The sequence below is a fragment of the Calonectris borealis genome, chromosome 14, assembly GCF_964195595.1.
Source record: "Calonectris borealis chromosome 14, bCalBor7.hap1.2, whole genome shotgun sequence".
Lineage (NCBI taxonomy): Eukaryota > Metazoa > Chordata > Aves > Procellariiformes > Procellariidae > Calonectris > Calonectris borealis.
Genome location: NC_134325.1, coordinates 5,610,585 through 5,629,559, shown reverse-complemented (window position 1 = coordinate 5,629,559; position 18,975 = coordinate 5,610,585). Strand labels below are relative to the sequence as shown.

The 18,975-nt window shown below is 40.9% G+C and overlaps 1 protein-coding gene across 3 annotated transcripts in view; it reads left to right on the top strand.

The window, feature by feature from the left end:
* KCNC1 (potassium voltage-gated channel subfamily C member 1) overlaps positions 1 to 18,975 on the top strand; it is a 131,098-nt gene that overhangs the window by 98,714 nt on the left and 13,409 nt on the right. The window contains exons 3-4 of one of the 3 annotated variants that reach the window (XM_075163083.1): positions 10,554 to 10,742; positions 12,710 to 15,986. In XM_075163083.1, the coding sequence (XP_075019184.1) occupies positions 10,554 to 10,742; positions 12,710 to 12,846 (326 nt within the window). In that variant the 3' untranslated portion in view covers positions 12,847 to 15,986. Of the gene's footprint in view, positions 1 to 10,553; positions 10,743 to 12,709; positions 15,987 to 18,975 lie in introns of those variants that run through there. The other 2 variants (XM_075163084.1, XM_075163082.1) reach the window with 2 other exon arrangements.

Below are 18,975 nucleotides of genomic sequence, written 5' to 3'. Positions count from 1 at the left end.
CGTAGTCTGCTGTGCTGCAGTGTCTTTTATCTAAAGGCTTCTGAGTATTCCAAACAGTCAGTATCACAACAGAAGCAAAATAAAAAAAAAGCAAAGCAAAATTTGCTTCAAACAGAAGTAAAGCAGAAAAAGCCAGTTTCAACTGCTTAAACTCAGCTGATTTCTGTCCCAAACCACACACTGTCCTACAGGTATAAGTAATTTATCTCAGTACACATACCGAAATACTTTAAGGTACAAGTTTGTAAGAAAACCTCAAAACATGCAAAACAAATCTTGAAAGCTCTCCGTTTTGTTTTGAAAGTGTTACTCAGCTCTTCAGTCCCTCTCTTCTGTGAACTGTGTGCTTACCTGAAGGATAGGTTGATTGCATGGTTACATCTTAAAGTTGCCATAAGATGAAATGGTGAATGTCATTTTCCAACACTGTAAAAGAAATTTAGAATATGAATGGAATTCATAACTTCATTTGATGTCGACAGTACTGTCTGGTGCCACAGAGCAATGTAGAATGCATCCATAATACATAAGCACAGGTGATGGGTTATTTTGGGTTTGTTCAGAGATCTACCCCTACCTTTTATTGTTTTCGTACATATATTTACAACACCAGGACACACAGTGTTTATATTGACTTTAATATGGCTAAAATAAGAATTTCTCACCTCTCTGATCCCCTCTGCATGCAGCTTCACTTAAGCTATACTTCAAGGATATCGTAACTTCGTTCAAATATATTGTGCAGCCTTTTTCACCGTGTACTGATGGCAAAATTCTCTACTCATTGCATAGCTGTAAAATATGGAAGAAATATTACTAGAATTCAGGCACCTAAGAGGAGAGGGAAAATGTCTGTCATTACTAATACAGTCTTCAGCTTCAGAAAAACTTCTGTTGTTGTTTTACTTACCTGCCCAAAAAACGATTTTCCATATCCCATTTCTCGACTATCCCTATGTCTGAATAGTTAAAGCAATCCAAGTCTATCACTGACAGAGGGGAACTACATAGTTATAGTGACTTCAGTGTACTCCATGGTCAGATGAACTGGAGCAAGCTGTGACATTAGGAACCTATTATTTCAATGCAATTTCCTGTGAGAGAGCTGATCTCCTTTTAAAAAAAAAATGTCGAGTTACCCATTTCAGCTTTATCACTCACGCTTTCTGAAGGAGCTGCTCTTTTCTCAGGGCTTAATTTTTCATCCCTTCTGTCACCGTAACCTAACTAACCTGTATTCCGTGTGCAACACACCGGTTCTAACGTCAGAAGTCTGCTGAGCGCTGTAATTCTAGTGCCAATGCTCAGTGGGAGCTGGGGACTCTTGGCAGTTCTTGTCCCAGGCCCATTATGCTGCCTAACATTTCGCTGTGGTCTGTGAACTTCAGTGGCTTTTATGGGTAGCAAAGCATTGTTAAAGCCGTAGGTATGTAGTCACTGTGGTGGTCCTTCAATCCACAGGGAAGCAAATTCTCTGATCAAATGCCTTAGAACATTAAAAAAAAAAAAATCTCATCTAATTTTAGTGTCATAAAACTTTTGACCCTCTCTGTAAGACGGACAGTAGACAGCAATGGAACTGCAAAGAGTTTAGATCTGTTTCAGTTCAAAAGACTTGGAGTTTAAATGTGTTGGACATAAAAAATATTAAAAAGGCAGTAGAAAAGATAATAGGGAGATGGGGTTTTTTTCCTCCTTATACTTAGCCTTCCTAGCCTTTAAAAGTCCAAAATTCATCACTCCAATATAGCAAATGAGGTAACGATTGCATCTTAATGTCACTGAAGATGGAGTCCTCTGGATCAAATGTAGAAATTGTAACAGCTCAAAATAAAAGGAATAACGCTCAGTTCTTCTCATCTAATTTAAGATGCATTTGCCTGAGTTCGCCCTTATATCGGAAGAAGAGTCAGGTTGTCTTGGAGAGTAATTCACTCATTTATGATCTGAATTGCCCTCTGGAGGTGGCTTTCTCCAAAGTAATCTCAGGTGACTGCAGCTCTAACTTAAGATCCTCAGTTAAGTGCCTACAGTTAGGTGGAAGCAATTGGGATCTATTCCTTGCCCCCGCCCCATGTGGCATTTCTGCAATCTCATAGCTGTGGATCACAGGCAAAGCAGAATTTGTAACTAATATAATGTAATACTTTGTTGTACAGTTATTCATCTGTCATATCTGTAGAGATACAACCAGTGGGTGTCACTTGTACTATGGTGCTTGTTTACTTTAGAATTTGAGTAAAAAATAACATCCTCTATACCAAGTCATTTGAAAACTGAAAGGAGGAGCTATGACTTCAAGCACAGCGCTTTGGGTTTCCCACTTTTCTCTGGCACTATGTGAGACATTACAAAAAAACCCACAACCTCCCCACACAGCCCCCTGTGGTCTGGCCACAGGCAGGGATGAGTCTGTATAGGGGCAGGACTGCACTAAGCTGAAAAACAGTCGCACAACTAAATAATAAATCTTAGGACTTTTCATGCCTTAATAACTTAATGAGCACGAGGCACTTTGAGTGATGGGAAAACACAGATACAAGCACTCCAGCCAAATAAAGCCAACCTGTACCAATCCTCCAGCACAAGGCAGATGTAACTATGGTAAATCCTCTTTCTCAAGCACGTGCCTGCCACTGCAGCTCTCATGCCATCCAGTGCAGAACGCATTCCTGGGATACGAAAGAGGTACTCTTGGCATCTCTCCCTTCTGCTGGACTGAGTACGACTGGTGTTTGCAGGAAGATACAACAAAAGGCACCTCTCTGCAAGAAGTACATCTCTGCTGCAGTAGAACTAGATAGACGGGATGACTTACCCATTATTACAAAAGGCCAGGGACAAAAAGGTCTAGGGTGTGAGGTCCCAGCTCTGTGCCCAGTCCACTTGCTTATATCCCTCTTACTCTGTACTTGCTGGAAATTTTCTCCAAGCCTTTTGGCTACTTGCTTGTCTGTTTATAAGCACAAAGCCGAAATAACAAGCAATCTACCATTCCTGCTGTCATTGTTCTTTGTATTCATCCATGCTCCATGTCTCAGACACCTTCCATACTGTACAGATCATCATACTGTATTCCTCAGAGTGATAATATAAGATTGTAGCATGACTCACCTGACTGCATTTTCCTGCAACCTCTACCTGACCTGTCAACGACCCACTGCGCTCTACAGAATACAGTGTTAGTGAGACTCTCAGAAGTCCAGGATGGGTATGAGTGAAACCCCAGAAGCGTCAGGATAAAACAAGGAAGGATCTTCCAGAGCTCTTTGCACTTCCAGGAGCAACAGTTCTCAGCACTGCATTAAGCACATATCCAATAATACCTGTAATAGCAAGACGCACTGCATCTACTTAACTAGAGCTCCTATATTTCCTGTAGCGGTACCAATAGGTAGGCAGCCAACATACTGTCACCTCACTTCAAGAAGTAGTACCTCTCAAAGGTGATATTCTCTGGGAGTGACGTTACTATGTTGGCCAGTTAGTACTGGGAGAGGCGGTCACCACCGTCACTGGAGTGCCTTTACTGGGGGACACGGCTTTCTGGAGGGACCCAGGTCAACACGGTGGTGAGTAAATGTTGAAGAGGTAGGTTGGGTTGGAAGGATTCTGCGTATTCATGTAGCGTACTAAATTCTGCTCTCGTGCCAGTGTGAAGTCCATCAGTGTGATATCTACTCAGAAAAGCTTCATAGCAACTTTCAAAATATGCAGTAATATAAAAATCAGGAAACTTTAATAAAGATACCTAGAACTAATAAAGATTTTTATTTTAATGGCCTTAGAGTATTGGGGTAACTAAAACTGAGTTGTTATATAGGAATCTTAATTCTTTTACATGTTCTTCACATTTTCTCTCTCTTTTTCTCTTTCGCTCTGTTTGTTAACATTTACTTGTTATTACTGTACGTTGCTTGCAACTTGTGTATGTTACAGACTGTCACATTTTATTCTGTGAAGTTTTTCTCCAATTCCCATCCACCTGAGCTCCATGTTGGGCAGCCGAGGAGATTACAATACAGTTCTTTAATGCAAAAGAACAAGGAATGTCACAGACTATAGGTAACTTCACTGAGGTTGTGACACAAAACCTGATGCGAGGTATTAATGCAAAGAGTAAGTACTTGGTATGACAATAGAACTACTTAGTTAAATTACCTTCTTTTTTTCAGATAGTCTGCATGGGAAAAAATAATTCTCATTACTCTCCAGCAGAAAAAATTCCCAAACCTACCTATTTAGGATTTTTTTCACTGCCATTTTGAAAACCAGTAATGCCCATGCTGACGCATCATTACTCATTTTCAAAGGTTTAAACCCATACTTTCTATGCTGTTCTTCTCTATGCTATACTTCCTTCCATACTCTCCAAGCCATAATTTCATAATTTCATCATCCTTTGTCTGTGGTTTAATATTTCTTCTCCATAATTCTTTTTCTAATTTAATATAGTTATATCCCTTTCACTCTAAGGACCTGATTTAACAACAATAAAAATGAGCCCCTACCCATGGGATCCATGTTTCTTAATCCTGCATGAGGCTCTGGAGCCCATAAAAATTGATTTCTGTAGCCAAAGATGGCCTGGCACAGAAGCATAATTGTTATTTTGCTGAATCAGGTCCTGAGCAAAGTATTTTGTTTAAGATGTCCCCCAATTACCCCCAAACACTACTTTGAAAGAATGATAAAAAATAGCTGATAGACGTTTCTGATAATTTTCTAGAGGGACAGCATTTATTGCTACTAATCCTATTTTCAATTGTCAGTAAATTCTATGTTAACTCAGAAATCACTATAGCTATGTGCTAACTCAAGAAAAGCATATTTTTCTCAGTGTGCAGTTCCTGTACTTCCTGATTCGCTATTGTGCTCTGACCGTCCCTTAATCAGTGAAGAAGGACAGCCGAGTTTAGATGGAGTCTAGTATAAAAAAATAAAATTATTTATACTGATGCAGTTGATGAGTGGCCAATGAATATTAATGAGCAGTAAACACTATCCAGGCAACTAAAACAGACACAACTTGCTAACAGGAGTGAAATTTGAATTAATGAGACTCAAGAGATTAGGGAATTGAACTGTAAATATTTCCTTTCCATGCAACATCTCAGAGAGAAATTTAGGGATATAAAGTCAATGGGTATTTTCAGATGCTGAGCCGCTCTTATCTGAATACTTGGATTCATACTCTTAACTTCATCATAATCATTTGCTTAGCACAAGAAGTATCAGGCAAAAGTGATGCTGCAAAATTAGGATGCAAAAAGGAATGTAAAATCTTTCCATTTTCTCTGGAATAAAGACAACTGGGAAATTCTGTCCTGCAGCAGTAACTACAGCAGCCTCACAGCTGCTCTACTTCCCCCTTCCAGCTAATAGGCTTGTAGCTAAGAACAGCTAGCGCACCGCAGTTCTCCACCCTCACCTTGGCCATGCCACCTCTGTTCCTGTACTCTTCTGTCACTAGCCCGAGAGCTAGGGAAAACCATCATACCAAGAGAGTTTCCCATTGTCAGCATAGTATGGCACAACTAATGTTTGCCACATTAACAGCCCTTTTATATCACCAGAAAAGTGCAAGAAGACTGAAAAACAGAAGAGTAATTAACTCACTCAATGGACAATATACCATTACTTTCTTCAGGGATCCAGTTGGATTAAAGGTCTCTGCTGTGAGCGACCTCATGGAGATCCTTCTTCAAAAGAGACTTCAGGCAGCTACTGTGCACGTTTGGGTTAGTGACAGGGGTTTAAAATGAGCAAATGAAAATTACCCTCAAGCTCTGAATGAGAACCAAAGGACACTCTCAATTGGTGAGGAGTTGGACTACCCACAGACCGTAATAAAGGCAATCCCAGGTTTGGGATCAGGGCTATAAGAGCACAGTTGAGATCTAAACAAGCTGTAGATTCATTTTTAGGTGTACATGGGGTGGTGGTGTGGAATGTAACTTTAGTCAGATGAGGTCTCCCCAGTAGAAAGAACTTCATCTTTCAAGCAACCTCCTTTCTCAGTTCTGGACCTGTTTTGCACTTAACTGCTCCTACCTCCTTCCTGCTTGTCAACCCCTTCCCTTGTAATAGGGCTGCAGAACCTTGAAATCTCCCAAGCCTTTGTGGAATGGCAAATGGCTATTTAGGGAAGTTGTAGGTACTCAAGCTGGGTCCTTTTCTCTTTTAATCCTTAAACAAGAGTAGCCGGGAGGAAGACAGTCTGTGTTCTTCTGGAAGAGATTGCCAGTGACCTAATGTGACCAAAGGAAACAGTACTATGTCTCTTAATTGCTGTGTTTCTGATCTAGGGCTGAGAAGACCCCATCTTCTTTAGCACAATGTCAAAGAATCTGGCAGGGTTCATGTAGCCAGATATTGACAAATGGGTAAATATGCATGGATAGCATGCTATGAATTGTGGAGTTTCTCTCAGCCTTGTTTCAGTCAAAGTGGTTACAACCTACAGAAGTTCCTATAAGGACTGGAAAAGGCATTGGATTTCCAATCCTGTAAGGACTGAAAATGGTCCACCCTGAGAGTGCCTTTCAACTCATCCAGTCGTTGGGGTAATTGACCACTTCAATTGCCAGCTCTGTAGGCACATGGGAGACAAAGGAGGAGGGGCAGCTACAACCCCAAGAGGAAGCAGTGTGAGTTGGGACCATCCCTGGCCCACACATAATTTCTGAAGACATGTAAGCTAACAAGGGTAGACCAGGAACTTGTTTCTTGGCAGCTGTTGGAGAAAGGCAGTGTTTGCTTAAGGAAAGAGGACTGGGGTGACCCCCAGTGTTGGAACCACTTCTGTAGAAGTGCCACATTTCCAAGCACAGGCTGAGGTCAATGAATATATCATACAATTATGTCCACTGATAGTCTGAACGTAAGATGCAGTTCAAATAGGTGAAGATTCAGTGTCAGACTCCAGCTTATAATCAAAACCAGCAGCACTGGTAAAGCCTCTATGACAGTGTGCAACCATTTGCTATGACAAAAGAGATGAGCCATGCAGCAAGTACGTGGGCACTCTCTACTGTCCTTCTCCACAATAAGCAGACTATACTAATCTAAAATCCAGCAGTTTTCCTAAGGTTTTTTTTTTTCAGAATCCCTCCCCCCCATTTTGAAATTCAGTGTTTGCTTGGAAACACCCAAGGCATTTTAAAAGTACTTTTCTGCAACTGGAGATAGATGAGACAGGAAAAAAAGAAAGTGGAAACCACACAAATGAGGTAGTTGTGAAACAAACTACTCACCTGGGAGATCTGCTGAATGCTTTCTTTAGCCTCTCAGCCAAATCTCTGCAGGAGAATGTTTAAAGCTGGTGCAGTTAACTAGGTATTCACAGATAGGACAATTATGGAGATAAGGTGCCAAGCTGAGAGTCAGAAGATTTTGTGTAAATAACCTCTTACATAGCAGTCGGCAAGTCACTTCATTGCATGGTAGTTTTACCCATCTGCAAAACAGAGATGATAACATTGACTTTTCTTCATGGAACAGAACTTAAAGGACAAAAAATGCTGTACAAGCCTAATTCAGATTCTGCTAGCAGGGATGGAAAGACTCATGTGAATTTGGTAGGCCGGAATCAAGCCTTAGAAGTTTTAAGCACCTAGAAGTAGTTGTCATTGGTATAACTAGACTGGTAGTCACCAGACAGTAATGGTTTCAGTAGTTTTGCTTCATCTGGAGTTCGCTCAAACCCAAGGTCAATCTTGGAAAAAGCAAACATGCAAATTGAAACTTGAGAAATCAGCCTAAAATAACATAATTTCATTCCATCTTTAGACCTCATTCCTGAAATTGTGCAGCATGTAGATCTGTTAATGAAAACAATGGGAACTTCTCACTGTGGGCTGATGACATCGGTGATGTTTTGTTTATTCCCATAACAGACTAATCACATATTAAATATCATGTGATTGCTGAGTCCTACCTTCAGAGAATTAGGTGCTGCAGACAGTGGTTTGGAACACAACTACTCTACCTAACACTTATTTATATACACCAGCAACAGATGCAAGTCTTCTGTGCTGGTAATTTCTCTGCTTCCTAAATATTTAGCAAAATTGTCATTGTGGATTAGTATTGCTATCCAGAATGTGATCCCTAAGGCATGGCCCATGCATGGAATATTCAAGGGACATTAGTAGGACAGTTGAGTGATTTGTCCACATCTCCACCTACTCTGTTCTCTTCCTATTGAATAGAAATAAAATAACAAGGTTGTGGATTTTCAACAAGTACAGAGAAAAATTCATCAGTGCTAAGGGACCCTGAAGAGGCTGCAAGAGCAAGTTCCAGCTCAAGTTGCTAGAGATGTATAATGCAATTTAAGAAATTAATTCCAAGAAGGTCAATCTTTTTGTCACTCAAGCACAACAGAGCCTGCAAGCTGCTTCCAAAAGGATCAATGGCTGTTACCAGTGAGCAGCCTGACCCACAACCACTCTGCTCAGCGGTGTTTTGAGCTCCAGAAATGGACTGGTGCCCCCTCCATCACTAACAGTTTAGTTTGCAAACCCAGGCTCAGGTGTAGCAGTGGGAGTCTCAGACATTTCAATGCAGGGCTCTGCTGACACAGCTGCCTCCCTCATTCCAGGATTAGAGCCATCAGCTTGTAGCAGTAGAGGCTTATGAAGAAGCCCAGTTCTTTGCTCATCCCCATGAGGACAGCAGCTCTCCCCAAACACAGTTAAGTGATTTTTAAATCAACAGCTCAGTACCTGCAATGTCACGGTTACTATGGCAGCCATGCCAGGTTTTTGTGCAAAGAGTGGTATTAAATAACAGTGAGTATTATGAACAGAAAGGAATTGCAACTCAGTGCAACCTCAAAACTTCAGAATCCTATTGAAATTAGTGTCTACAAGTATTAAAATGCACCTATAGCTTTTGCCATTTTTTTAAAATGAATGGAGAGACCTAATTATTTCATTGCTCACAAACCAAAACGTTACTACCTCCCTCTTTGGGGAAATAATTGGCTAATTCTGCATGGAGAAGAAAGGAGGCAGAGGTGAGATCTGCAGAAAACACTGTTTATGTTGTGACAAACCAGTGACATGTAAATAAAAGAAAAGTAAAGGCATAGAATGCAATTACTGATGCATGGATAGATGCATAGTATGTGTCATATACACCTCTGTGTGTGGGTGTGCGAGTGTGCAAAGCAACAAATATAACTTGAAAATGCTTTTGCCTACTACTCATCTATGTTGTCCATTTGAAACCAGAGAATCAGAATCATATCTCCAAACCCTACCTAATGTGTTTTTTCTTTCGGGCTTGTTTTATTACTTGGCTTCAAAACCATTGAAAAATAAATGACAGTATCACGTAGTGTTCAGAACAAGCTAGTATGCAAATCTGGAAGAGGCACTGAAATTAAGTCTATCCGTTGAGTTTGTCTTTCCTTGAAGACTTGCAGGACCACTCGCTGCCTTATAGTGTTGAGGTAATAAGCATTGTGCAACCGAGGTGTAGGATGCTGCTGATACCACTCAGTTAACATATCTCAGCATTTGTGAAACTTCAGAAAGCACATGTTGACTGTTTTTCCCTCCCTTCAACCAAAATACTCATATTGAGCTGTGCCATATTTCGAGTATATTCTCAATACACTAATTTGCACTTTAAAACCCTAAAATAAATCCTACACTAAGTAGCACTTTAAATTGTTTTATAAATGACAAACAAGTCACACAGAGAAAACATACTATTCTCAGTCTATCCTCATGGGAATGTGTGGAGCAAAATGGGCAAATCTGACACCCTATTTTCATTATTTACAGCCGAGAGTAAATTTTACTCTATCTATTTTCCAAATTCATGGCCTGCTCTAGTGTTTGCTATATGTAGTGTCCTGTGCTGGCATTGCAAATACTGTATGTGTTTCAGAGAACATCAGAAAATGGATTGCTATTTTAAAATCCACATTCTGCTGTTGTATTTCCATACGTAATGTACTCTGTGTGTCTAAACGTGTACAGCCATTCTGCACGACTGATACCGGAAACGCTATAAAACAATCATCTGGGTAAATTTTGGGGAGGGGAAGACCAGGAATTTTCCCCTCAATAATTATCGCACACAGGTATAAATCAGCACAAACAGAATATACTCAAATACTAAAACACAACTCACAGTCCACTGCCTCTCCAAAGCTCTGAGTGACAGTAGGCTTCATGACAAACAGGTCATTCATGCACCATCCGATGTCATGCAAAAACATAATAATCCGATTTCTAACCGCAGTCTTCTGCTCGCAGGACTAGGAACCAATGCGCGCCCGTTTCTGAAACTGCCCCTCTATGTGGAAGTACAGGTGGCTGCTGTTACACCTAACGCGATCACGTTTTGTTTCTCCTCTCACTTAACAGACTTTATTTTATTTTGGTGCAGTGCACATGAACGCAATGTCTAGGACAGATGTGCTACCTTTTATAGTGTCGCTGTAGAACTCTTTAGCTGTGAACCCTTAATTTGCAGCTGGAACTCTAATAAACAGTGCATAGTGTTTCAATAGCCTTCTGCTTATATGTTTGAAGATTCGAAACTGAATGGTGAGGTGGCCAAGGCGGCGCTGGCAAACGAAGACTGTCCCCACATAGACCAGGCTATTACGCCTGATGAGGGCCTGCCCTTTACCCGCTCTGGCACTCGGGAGAGATATGGACCCTGCTTCCTCTTATCAACCGGGGAATATCCCTGCCCGCCTGATGGAGGAATAAGAAAGGGTATGTAGCTGGGGTCCTGTAACCATGTAGTTAGCAACCGTTTTAAATAAATAAGAGAAAGTCAGCCGTAGCTGTAACACGCAATAGTGCGCTTGCTGTAGAGATGCACGTTTGGGCTGGAAACCACCACCTGATGTCTGCATTTGGAGTTTCTAACCTATTTCTTTCAGAAAGAAAAGCCTGAGGAGCTGTAACTACCCCATGCAGCTATGCTAGGCAGTCGAGTCTTCCACCCCAGCTGGTGCAGTAAGCTATAGTGCAGGATGTTCTAAAATGTCCTTAAATTAGCCCATCCTCCAAGGAGAGGCCAATTAACATTTCATAGCAATGAAGGTTTGCCACTTGAAAAGCTCACAGATCTTACCAGACTCTGAGAAGCAGACTTGGAGGTGGCAGACAGAAAAGATGAAACACAAAACATCCTGAAGAAATATGAAATGGTTATTCGGCTACCTTAACAAAGCACTAAAACAAATTTGGATATTCATAGCTGTTTAGTTCAACAGAGAAAGAGAAGCATACAAGAACATCTGTTAGCACAGGTGTCTTACAATTGGAAAATAATCAATCTAAAGTCACTGTCCTTTCATAAATAAATCATTACTAGTTAGTTTCTCAGACTTCTGTCAGCTACAGATCTCTCAGAAGTAACTGCATTTTAGTTTGCTAATGGTCAGCATAATCTATTTAGCAACAGAAGTCAAATCAAATGAAAAAAAACCTTCTCTTCTTAAAATACGCTGTTTTGTTTAAATAATTTAACATGAGGAAACCATACAAACCAAAATTACAGTTACATATATATATATGCATCAAAGTTGATAAGGAATGGGAAAATTGGAAAAGAAATCTCTCTCTCTTCAAATCAGTGTTTATCACTGGTGTACTGTATATAGTATATGATATAGTCAATATTCTAAAACTGCAAAGATTGTATGATGTAACCATACACTGAGTATGGAGTATAGAATTCCCACGTGCCATTGTATGATGGGCAATAGTTATAGTAAATGCCAGTTATAGATAGTGTATGTATTTATAAGTTTAAAGCTTATCATCAACAAAGATATAGTTGGACCACAAGACTTTCATATGAAAGTATATCCTCTAAAATTTACCTTTGTAGCAAAGCGTTTTACTTGATTCTGTATTGGATAAGCATTGGCCATGTTCATTCAGGCTGGGCGAGTTCGGGTGGTTCCAGTGGATCAGGAGAACACTCCAAATGGCACATCCTTTGGGATGAGGAATGTATGGTTTTCACGATGCACTGCAACCGCCTCTCGTTACTGAATGGAACAGAGGCTGGTTGGCTAAAGAGTAATATACGTCAGCATATTGTTGGCCTGTTTGAAACACGTTGAGAGCATCTTAATTGTTGTTCCAACAGAATTTCATCCATAGTTTGTGCAACTCTCTGTACACTTGCTGAGCTGTTTACGTGCATGTCCGGAAAAGAAGGGGGGGAGGGAGGGAGGGGGGAAACCGAATGCATGCATTTTGTTTTCTTTTTTTTTTCCTTTTTTTTTTTTTAAATGCTGAGAACAAAGGAGTAGTATCTCTATAGCAACATAATAAATTCTTTGGATTTTGCTGCCTTTTCCCCCTCCCGCCCCCAAAGATACCAGAAACCTTAATTTTGCCTGAGGTCAAAATGCATGAAGTAGAAGGGAGAGGTATGTGTGAGTGTATGAGAGACATTTTTTTAGGGTACAACCATGTTGCTGCCTGTAGGATCAATTATATAGCCTGACCATCCTTGAGAAATGATGATTTTTTTTTATATATATATATTTTTTAAACTTGTTCTGTACTTCAATGGCCTTCTGAGTCATGTTGCAAGCGATACTACTCTCAGCATGTCTGTGCATGCAGATGCTATTGAACTGGCTACAATGTTGACCACATTCTTAGTCCATTCTGTCATTGATCCAATGCTGTACTTTGCATTTTTCTTTTAAATGAAGGTTACGAAATGTCACGGAGCCTTAACAGCATAGCTGGCATAAGTGGAAAAGCGATAGGATTATCCTCAGTGTCTGCGCCCTACAGCTCTCCTAGTCCAGTGAGACGTTCTTGGTCTCCCATCCCATCTATTTTGTAGCATGGATCAGTAGCAGAGAATGGTCTAAAAAGCTTTATTTTCAATTAGCCTATGCTATGTTGCATATAATCCAGGTGACTAAGTCTGAAGATGCAATGTCTCACAGTAGCACCTGCTGGGAATGGTGTTACTACTGATGCTAGGTGACAACACTCCTAAATAGCACTCAGATGACAATAGGCAGGCATTTACGTGGTACTGGTGGGCCATACGTGCTGCATGGTATCAGTACATAGGATGAAGGGTAGATGCACCAGATAGTTTCCTTCCTGGTGCATCCTGCTAGTATACGCTTATTTTGGCTAATGGTGGATCTACTGGCTCTGTATGGAATGGGTTAGGCATTTAGTCGATGCTGAAACATGCCAACGATGGAAGATTTTGCTTTTCTCAGGATATTTTTGAGCCATAGGAACCCTGCAGGAGTTTGAGCAAACAAGCACAGTAGGATGAAACTTTGCATGGGCGCCTATTTTAAGCTGAAAGCAATACTCAGACACACTGTAGAGAGGTCTCAGTCTGGCTGACTGCATGGAAAAAAAAAATCCTGTTGAAGAAGAATATGGCTGCCTCTGCATGTAGCTATTTCACCTTTTCCTCCTTCCTTTAAAACTAAGATGCCGAGCTTGATGTGAAAAGCACAGGAAAGAAGCTCAAGTACTGATTGTATTCTTTACATGCAGATCTTTGCAAAGAAAGTCCAGTCATTGCTAAATATATGCCAACAGAGGCAGTCAGAGTGACCTGACAAGGCGAGATGGAGATGAACATTGATGGCTAATAAACATCTGTGTGGAACTGTGCAGGCATAGAAGACCTTCTCATTTGGACAAAGTTAACTCGCTCCATGCAGGTTTTATGGATGATTCTTCGTGGTTTTGGAGTTGTACTAGAGATGCAGGCTTTTTCTACGGCCAAAATGTAACAAAACTGTAGAAGATCCTTTTTTTTTTTTTAATCTATTTTTTTGTTCCATAGCATGAATTGCATGAAGACAAAAATTGAAAAAACAAAAAACAAGAAACACTGCAAATGTATGATTAAGAAGAAAAAAAAGCAAAGTTATATATTTTCTTTCAAAGCTCTTTACTTTTACATACATTGTTGTAGCCAAAATGTAAAACATTATAAAACTGTACATTTCTTTGCTATGGATCGCTTCTTTTTGTATACAAGATACAGAGTAATGGTTTTAAAAAGTGCAATCAGGCAGTCATCGGTCATATTGACCATGCCTTCACAGTTCATCACACCAACATGGAAGTCAAGAACTTTTAATCCAACTAGAAGTGTATAAAAATAAGAAAAACTTTTTCCTGTCTGTTTTTGTTGGCATGCTTGTGACACATGGGACCTTCCTTCGGACCTGACAGTAACAGCTGGTCTAGATTTAATTTTCCAGCTCTGGTTATGTTGTATTTTATTGATGTATAGATCCAACGTAAAGACCCTTCATAAATTGTTCATATTAAGTAATCAGTATGAATTTTAAACAAAAGAGGTGTTATTTTAAAACTGGGACTTATAGTACAAAATCAGGAAAATACTCAAGTATAAATGGTCTCAAAGTTTAAGAAACAAGACAACAGCATTGTATGCAATTTAGTACTGAGTAAAATGCATGCACAATGTTATGCAAAACAATTCTAGCATGAAATAAATTTTGTATCATGGTTTCAGTGCCTGCTGTATAGTGTAAAGGGGAATCCTTTTCTGAAGCGATCAGGGGTTTCCAGAGACTTGCTTCTAAAATCTTGAATAAATACAGTGTTCTCAACAGAAATGTAGGAGAAAAGCTTGGTATTGCTTTGGTTCTACAATGCTAATTTTGGTTAGTAGATAATAAATGAAGCCTGCAAACACTTGATACAACTGATGTCTGAAGAATTCACACCATTATTAATTTTACGAGGGTAGATTAAAAAACCCTATAATTATCTAGGTATTTTCCTTTTCCCTTCCCAACAATAATAAAAGTTTGTCTTTTTAGCTGATTAAATGAATTCAGTTTTTCTTACTTCTTTGGTCCCTTTCCTTCACTTGTTCTTCACTGAGCCACAGCAGTCCACCTGATACGAAACTCTGCAAGAAATCCAGGTGTCCGAGTCGCACTTTATTTGCCACACAAAACATGCAGCAGTAAGAACCAAGAAACACAATGTGATTGAATTTCATTTTAGATGCCACAAATGACAACTATGGACTATGTGTCAACAGCATTCTAGTTACTTGAGCATTTTTGGTAAAGTACTTCTACAAGGAAGGATACATCTTTATCCTCACGTGAGGAACTTCAAAAAAGCTGGCAACCTTCTAGGCAAGCAACAGCATCTGCAACTGCTGATGAGAATGGAAATGTAAAGGAATAGTATCCCTATGGGCTGGAGGAACTAGAGATTAAACCCAAAAAAACAGAAGAAACACTCATGGCTCTGGTAAGTGCTAAATTATAAACAAAAAAACAACTGCAGCTGGACCTTGTCTTCACAAAACTCTACTCCAAAACGAAAATCAAGGAAGACCTCAAGCTGTGTTTTAGGAATAGAAGAAAGGCTAATAATCTGAATTTGTACATAATTAGAAAACTCATTTGTAGTCCTTGATGTAAAATTATGTACTTGATTTCTACTTCAGTTGACTATCCTTTCTCCCAAGAACTATTTTTCTCCCGCTGTTTCTATGCTGTTATTCTCAGCTGAATAAAGGGGCAATTTCTTATCTCCAGAGGTAAGATCCAGGTTAATCCAGGATCCAAAAGTTGCCTAATGAACAACCCTTCCTCTTACAATGTATTAAAAATCCAGAAAGAGATTTATCTGCCCCATTTTTTTATTTAACACTAGCTCAAGGGCCCAGCGTGAAGGCTGCTCAAATTCTCCATTGCCATAAGGAATACTAACAATTCAGCCCTGTAAATCCCACATAGGTCTTCTCCTTCCACTGTGCTTTGCATATATATGAGCCTTAGCTAACAGGTTGGGTACACACGCCCTAAGGCAATTGTCATTCTGAGCTACTTTTTACATCTACCAGTCCCATTTTCATTTAGGTACTCCTCTCAGCTTATTCTGATTTGAGGTAACCATGTCTTTTGGGGTGACTTCTATAAACCCTTCAGAAACAGAAGAGCTCTTCCCATCCACCGCCCTTCAGGAGATGCTCTAAAGCTTGAGGTCCGTCTGACCCCAGAGCTCCCCTTGCACAACAGCTCTGACTACAAAGGGAAAGAGGGAGACAACTGGAAAATTTCAGGAGCTGTTGCACCGAATCCTGACACTGAATACTAAGAGAAATTTACCGCATCATCCCAGCTGCCTTACATTTAAGGAGCTTTTGCTGGGGTATTATGATTAAAACATTACTTCCTTCAAGCCTGCCCACTCCCATCACAGGAGGTATCTATCTTGATTAAAGCACTAAAACTATACATGTGGCTAGATTCTGACCTCAGGCTTGCAATAATGCCACCAACTACTTCTGACTTCACACCATCGTAAGTAAGAGCAGAAGCACGTTCCGTAGTTCAGTTACACTCTGCCTGTTTCCTGCTGGAAATGAACCCCTGGGTTTCTTCCTCTGCAAACTCAGTTTTCGGCAATGGACCCCCAGCTATAGGACCAGATGCTGGTCCTTCATCTGAACCCACTGGCAATTAGTGGTTTATTACTTGCTAACATTAAAAGCACACCTCAACCACACCTTCTACTCATATGGCTTTTCCTCTGACTGCATGAAGGTACTTGTTTTTTTCTGGACCAACCTGATGTGTCTCCACAACTACAATTTCAGACAGCAAGGATCTGAGAAGTGGTTTCTGTTCTCTCACTCCAACAAAAAAGTCTAGCTAATACCGCTGTGATAACAGTCAAGCGCAGCAGTCATTAATCTGGATAAAGTGATTTTTCACATAAATTGCCTTCTCTCTCCTTAAAGTTTCAGGGCCAAAAAGAAAATACATCACTGAAACAAATGGCTGCTAGGACAAATGAGCAGACTGAAATACAGAAGAGAGCAAGCAGGGTGAAGGCAAGGGCATTCAGAAAGGAACTGAGCAGAGAGCTGCTTACAAAAAAGATACCCTGAAAAAAACCCAAGTGCAGTTTTGCATATCCTTTTCTTAGTTTTAAAACAAGGCAGCCTACCTCTCTGCTTTCCATATGTATCCTGGAAGCAACTTCGTCCCTGAGCTCACACACAAACTAACTTCACTTCATGAAAACGTGCTTAAATTATGCAGGTTATTTTTAAGTCACTCACTTATTTGAGTTTGGGCATAAAATACCTGTCTGTTCAAAGTCCCAAAGCATCTGCATTCATCTAGGACTGTAGGTGCAACATTTCTCTCTTAGGGGAATACAAATGCTTATTTGCAATCAGGAACAATATTTGAATTCAAATTGAACTTCAAGTTAGAAACTGGATCCAGAATTGCATCTCTTGACTTTCTTTCCTTATCTGACAAAGCAAATGCTTTAAAACTAAGCACATTCATCTGTCGCCATGGAAAGATATATTCCCTGGTTCAGGCTGACAAAGCCAGGTTTTCAACCCTCAGCATTCACTTGAGCATTTAGAAAACCTTTATGCAAGTACATAGGTCCAAACATCTCCAGGAACCAAATATTAAGAGCGCAGGCTCCAAGGCTTCCATTGGTTTCTCTACTGCCCATGGAACACAGGTTAGAGATTCCTTAGTCAGCAAAAGGCAAAGTATTGCAGTGGTATTAGCTCACTCTAAGGTACCTGCACAGCTTCCAGACCCAAGGGGCTCAGCAGGGACAACACAGCCTATGCAGAGGCTGCTGACAGTGAGTCACATCAGAACTAACAGGAGACATCTGGCTTGAGCCCAAGCAAATAAGCTCAGTAGGAGCCATGCTTTGCAGTGGGGGTGTCAGTGCACGTGGGTGACTGGAGAAGAGGCGGCAGTAGCACAAGAGGTGGGAAGGGAGGAGAAGGACACAGGATGGGTCTGGAAAATGGATTCTGCCAAGTAGGAGGGAGGGGAGCATATGAGGAAACAGCAATCAGTGGTGAGGGGGAAAGAAGAGGAAGGAGAGAGGGAAGTAGTAGCACTGAGACTTACCTAAAAAAGCATCAAGGACCACTAGCCTAGAAGGTAGAGCCTTGGCTTGGGACTCAGGAGATGGGAATTTTATTCTTGGCTCTGCTGTGGACATGCCGGGTTACCTTGGTTGGGGCATTTCAATTTTTTGTGCCTCAGCTTTCTGTGACTTTATCCCCTTTTTAAATTGTTCTGAGATCAAAGGAGGAAAAGTAGTACTTAATACCTTCTTTGCCTCAGTGCTTAATAGTAAGACCAGTTGTTCTCCTGGTACCCAGCCCCCTGAGCTGGAAGACAGGGATGGGGAGCAGAATGAAGCCCCTGTAATCCAAGGGGAAATGGTTAGCAACCTGCTACACCACTTAGACACACATAACTCTATGGGGCCCAAGGGTATTGAGGGAGCTGGCGGAAGTGCTCACCAAATCACTTTCATTTATCAGCAGTCCTGGCTAACCAGGGAGGTCCCAGTTGACTGGAGGTTAGCAAATGTGACGCCCATCTACAAGAAGGGCCGCAAGGAGGATCCGGGGAAGCACAGGCCTGTCAGTCTGACCTCGGTGCTGGGGAAGGTTATGGAGCAGATCATCCTGAGTGCCATCATGCAGCACGTACAGGACAACCAGGTGATCAGGCCCAGTCAGCATGGATTTATGAAAGGCAGGACCTGCTTGACCAACCTGATCTTCTATGACAAGGTGACCCGTTTAGTGGATGAGGGAAAGGCTGTGGATGTTATCTACTTAGACTTAGTAAAGTCTTTGACACCATTTCCCACAGCATTCTGCTGGAGAAACTGGCTGCTCATGGCTTGGATGGGTGTACTCTTTGCTGGGTAAAAAACTGGCTGGATGGCCGGGCCCAAAGAGTTGTGGTGCATGGAGTTAAATCCAGTTGGTGGCCGGTCACAAGTGGTGTTCCCCAGGGCCAGTTCTGTTTAATATCTTTATCAATGGTCTGGACAAGAGGATCGAGTGCTCCCTCAGTAAGTTTGCAGATGACACCAAGTTGGGCGAGAGTGTTGATCTGCTGGAGAGTAGGAAGGCTCTGCAGAGGGACATGGA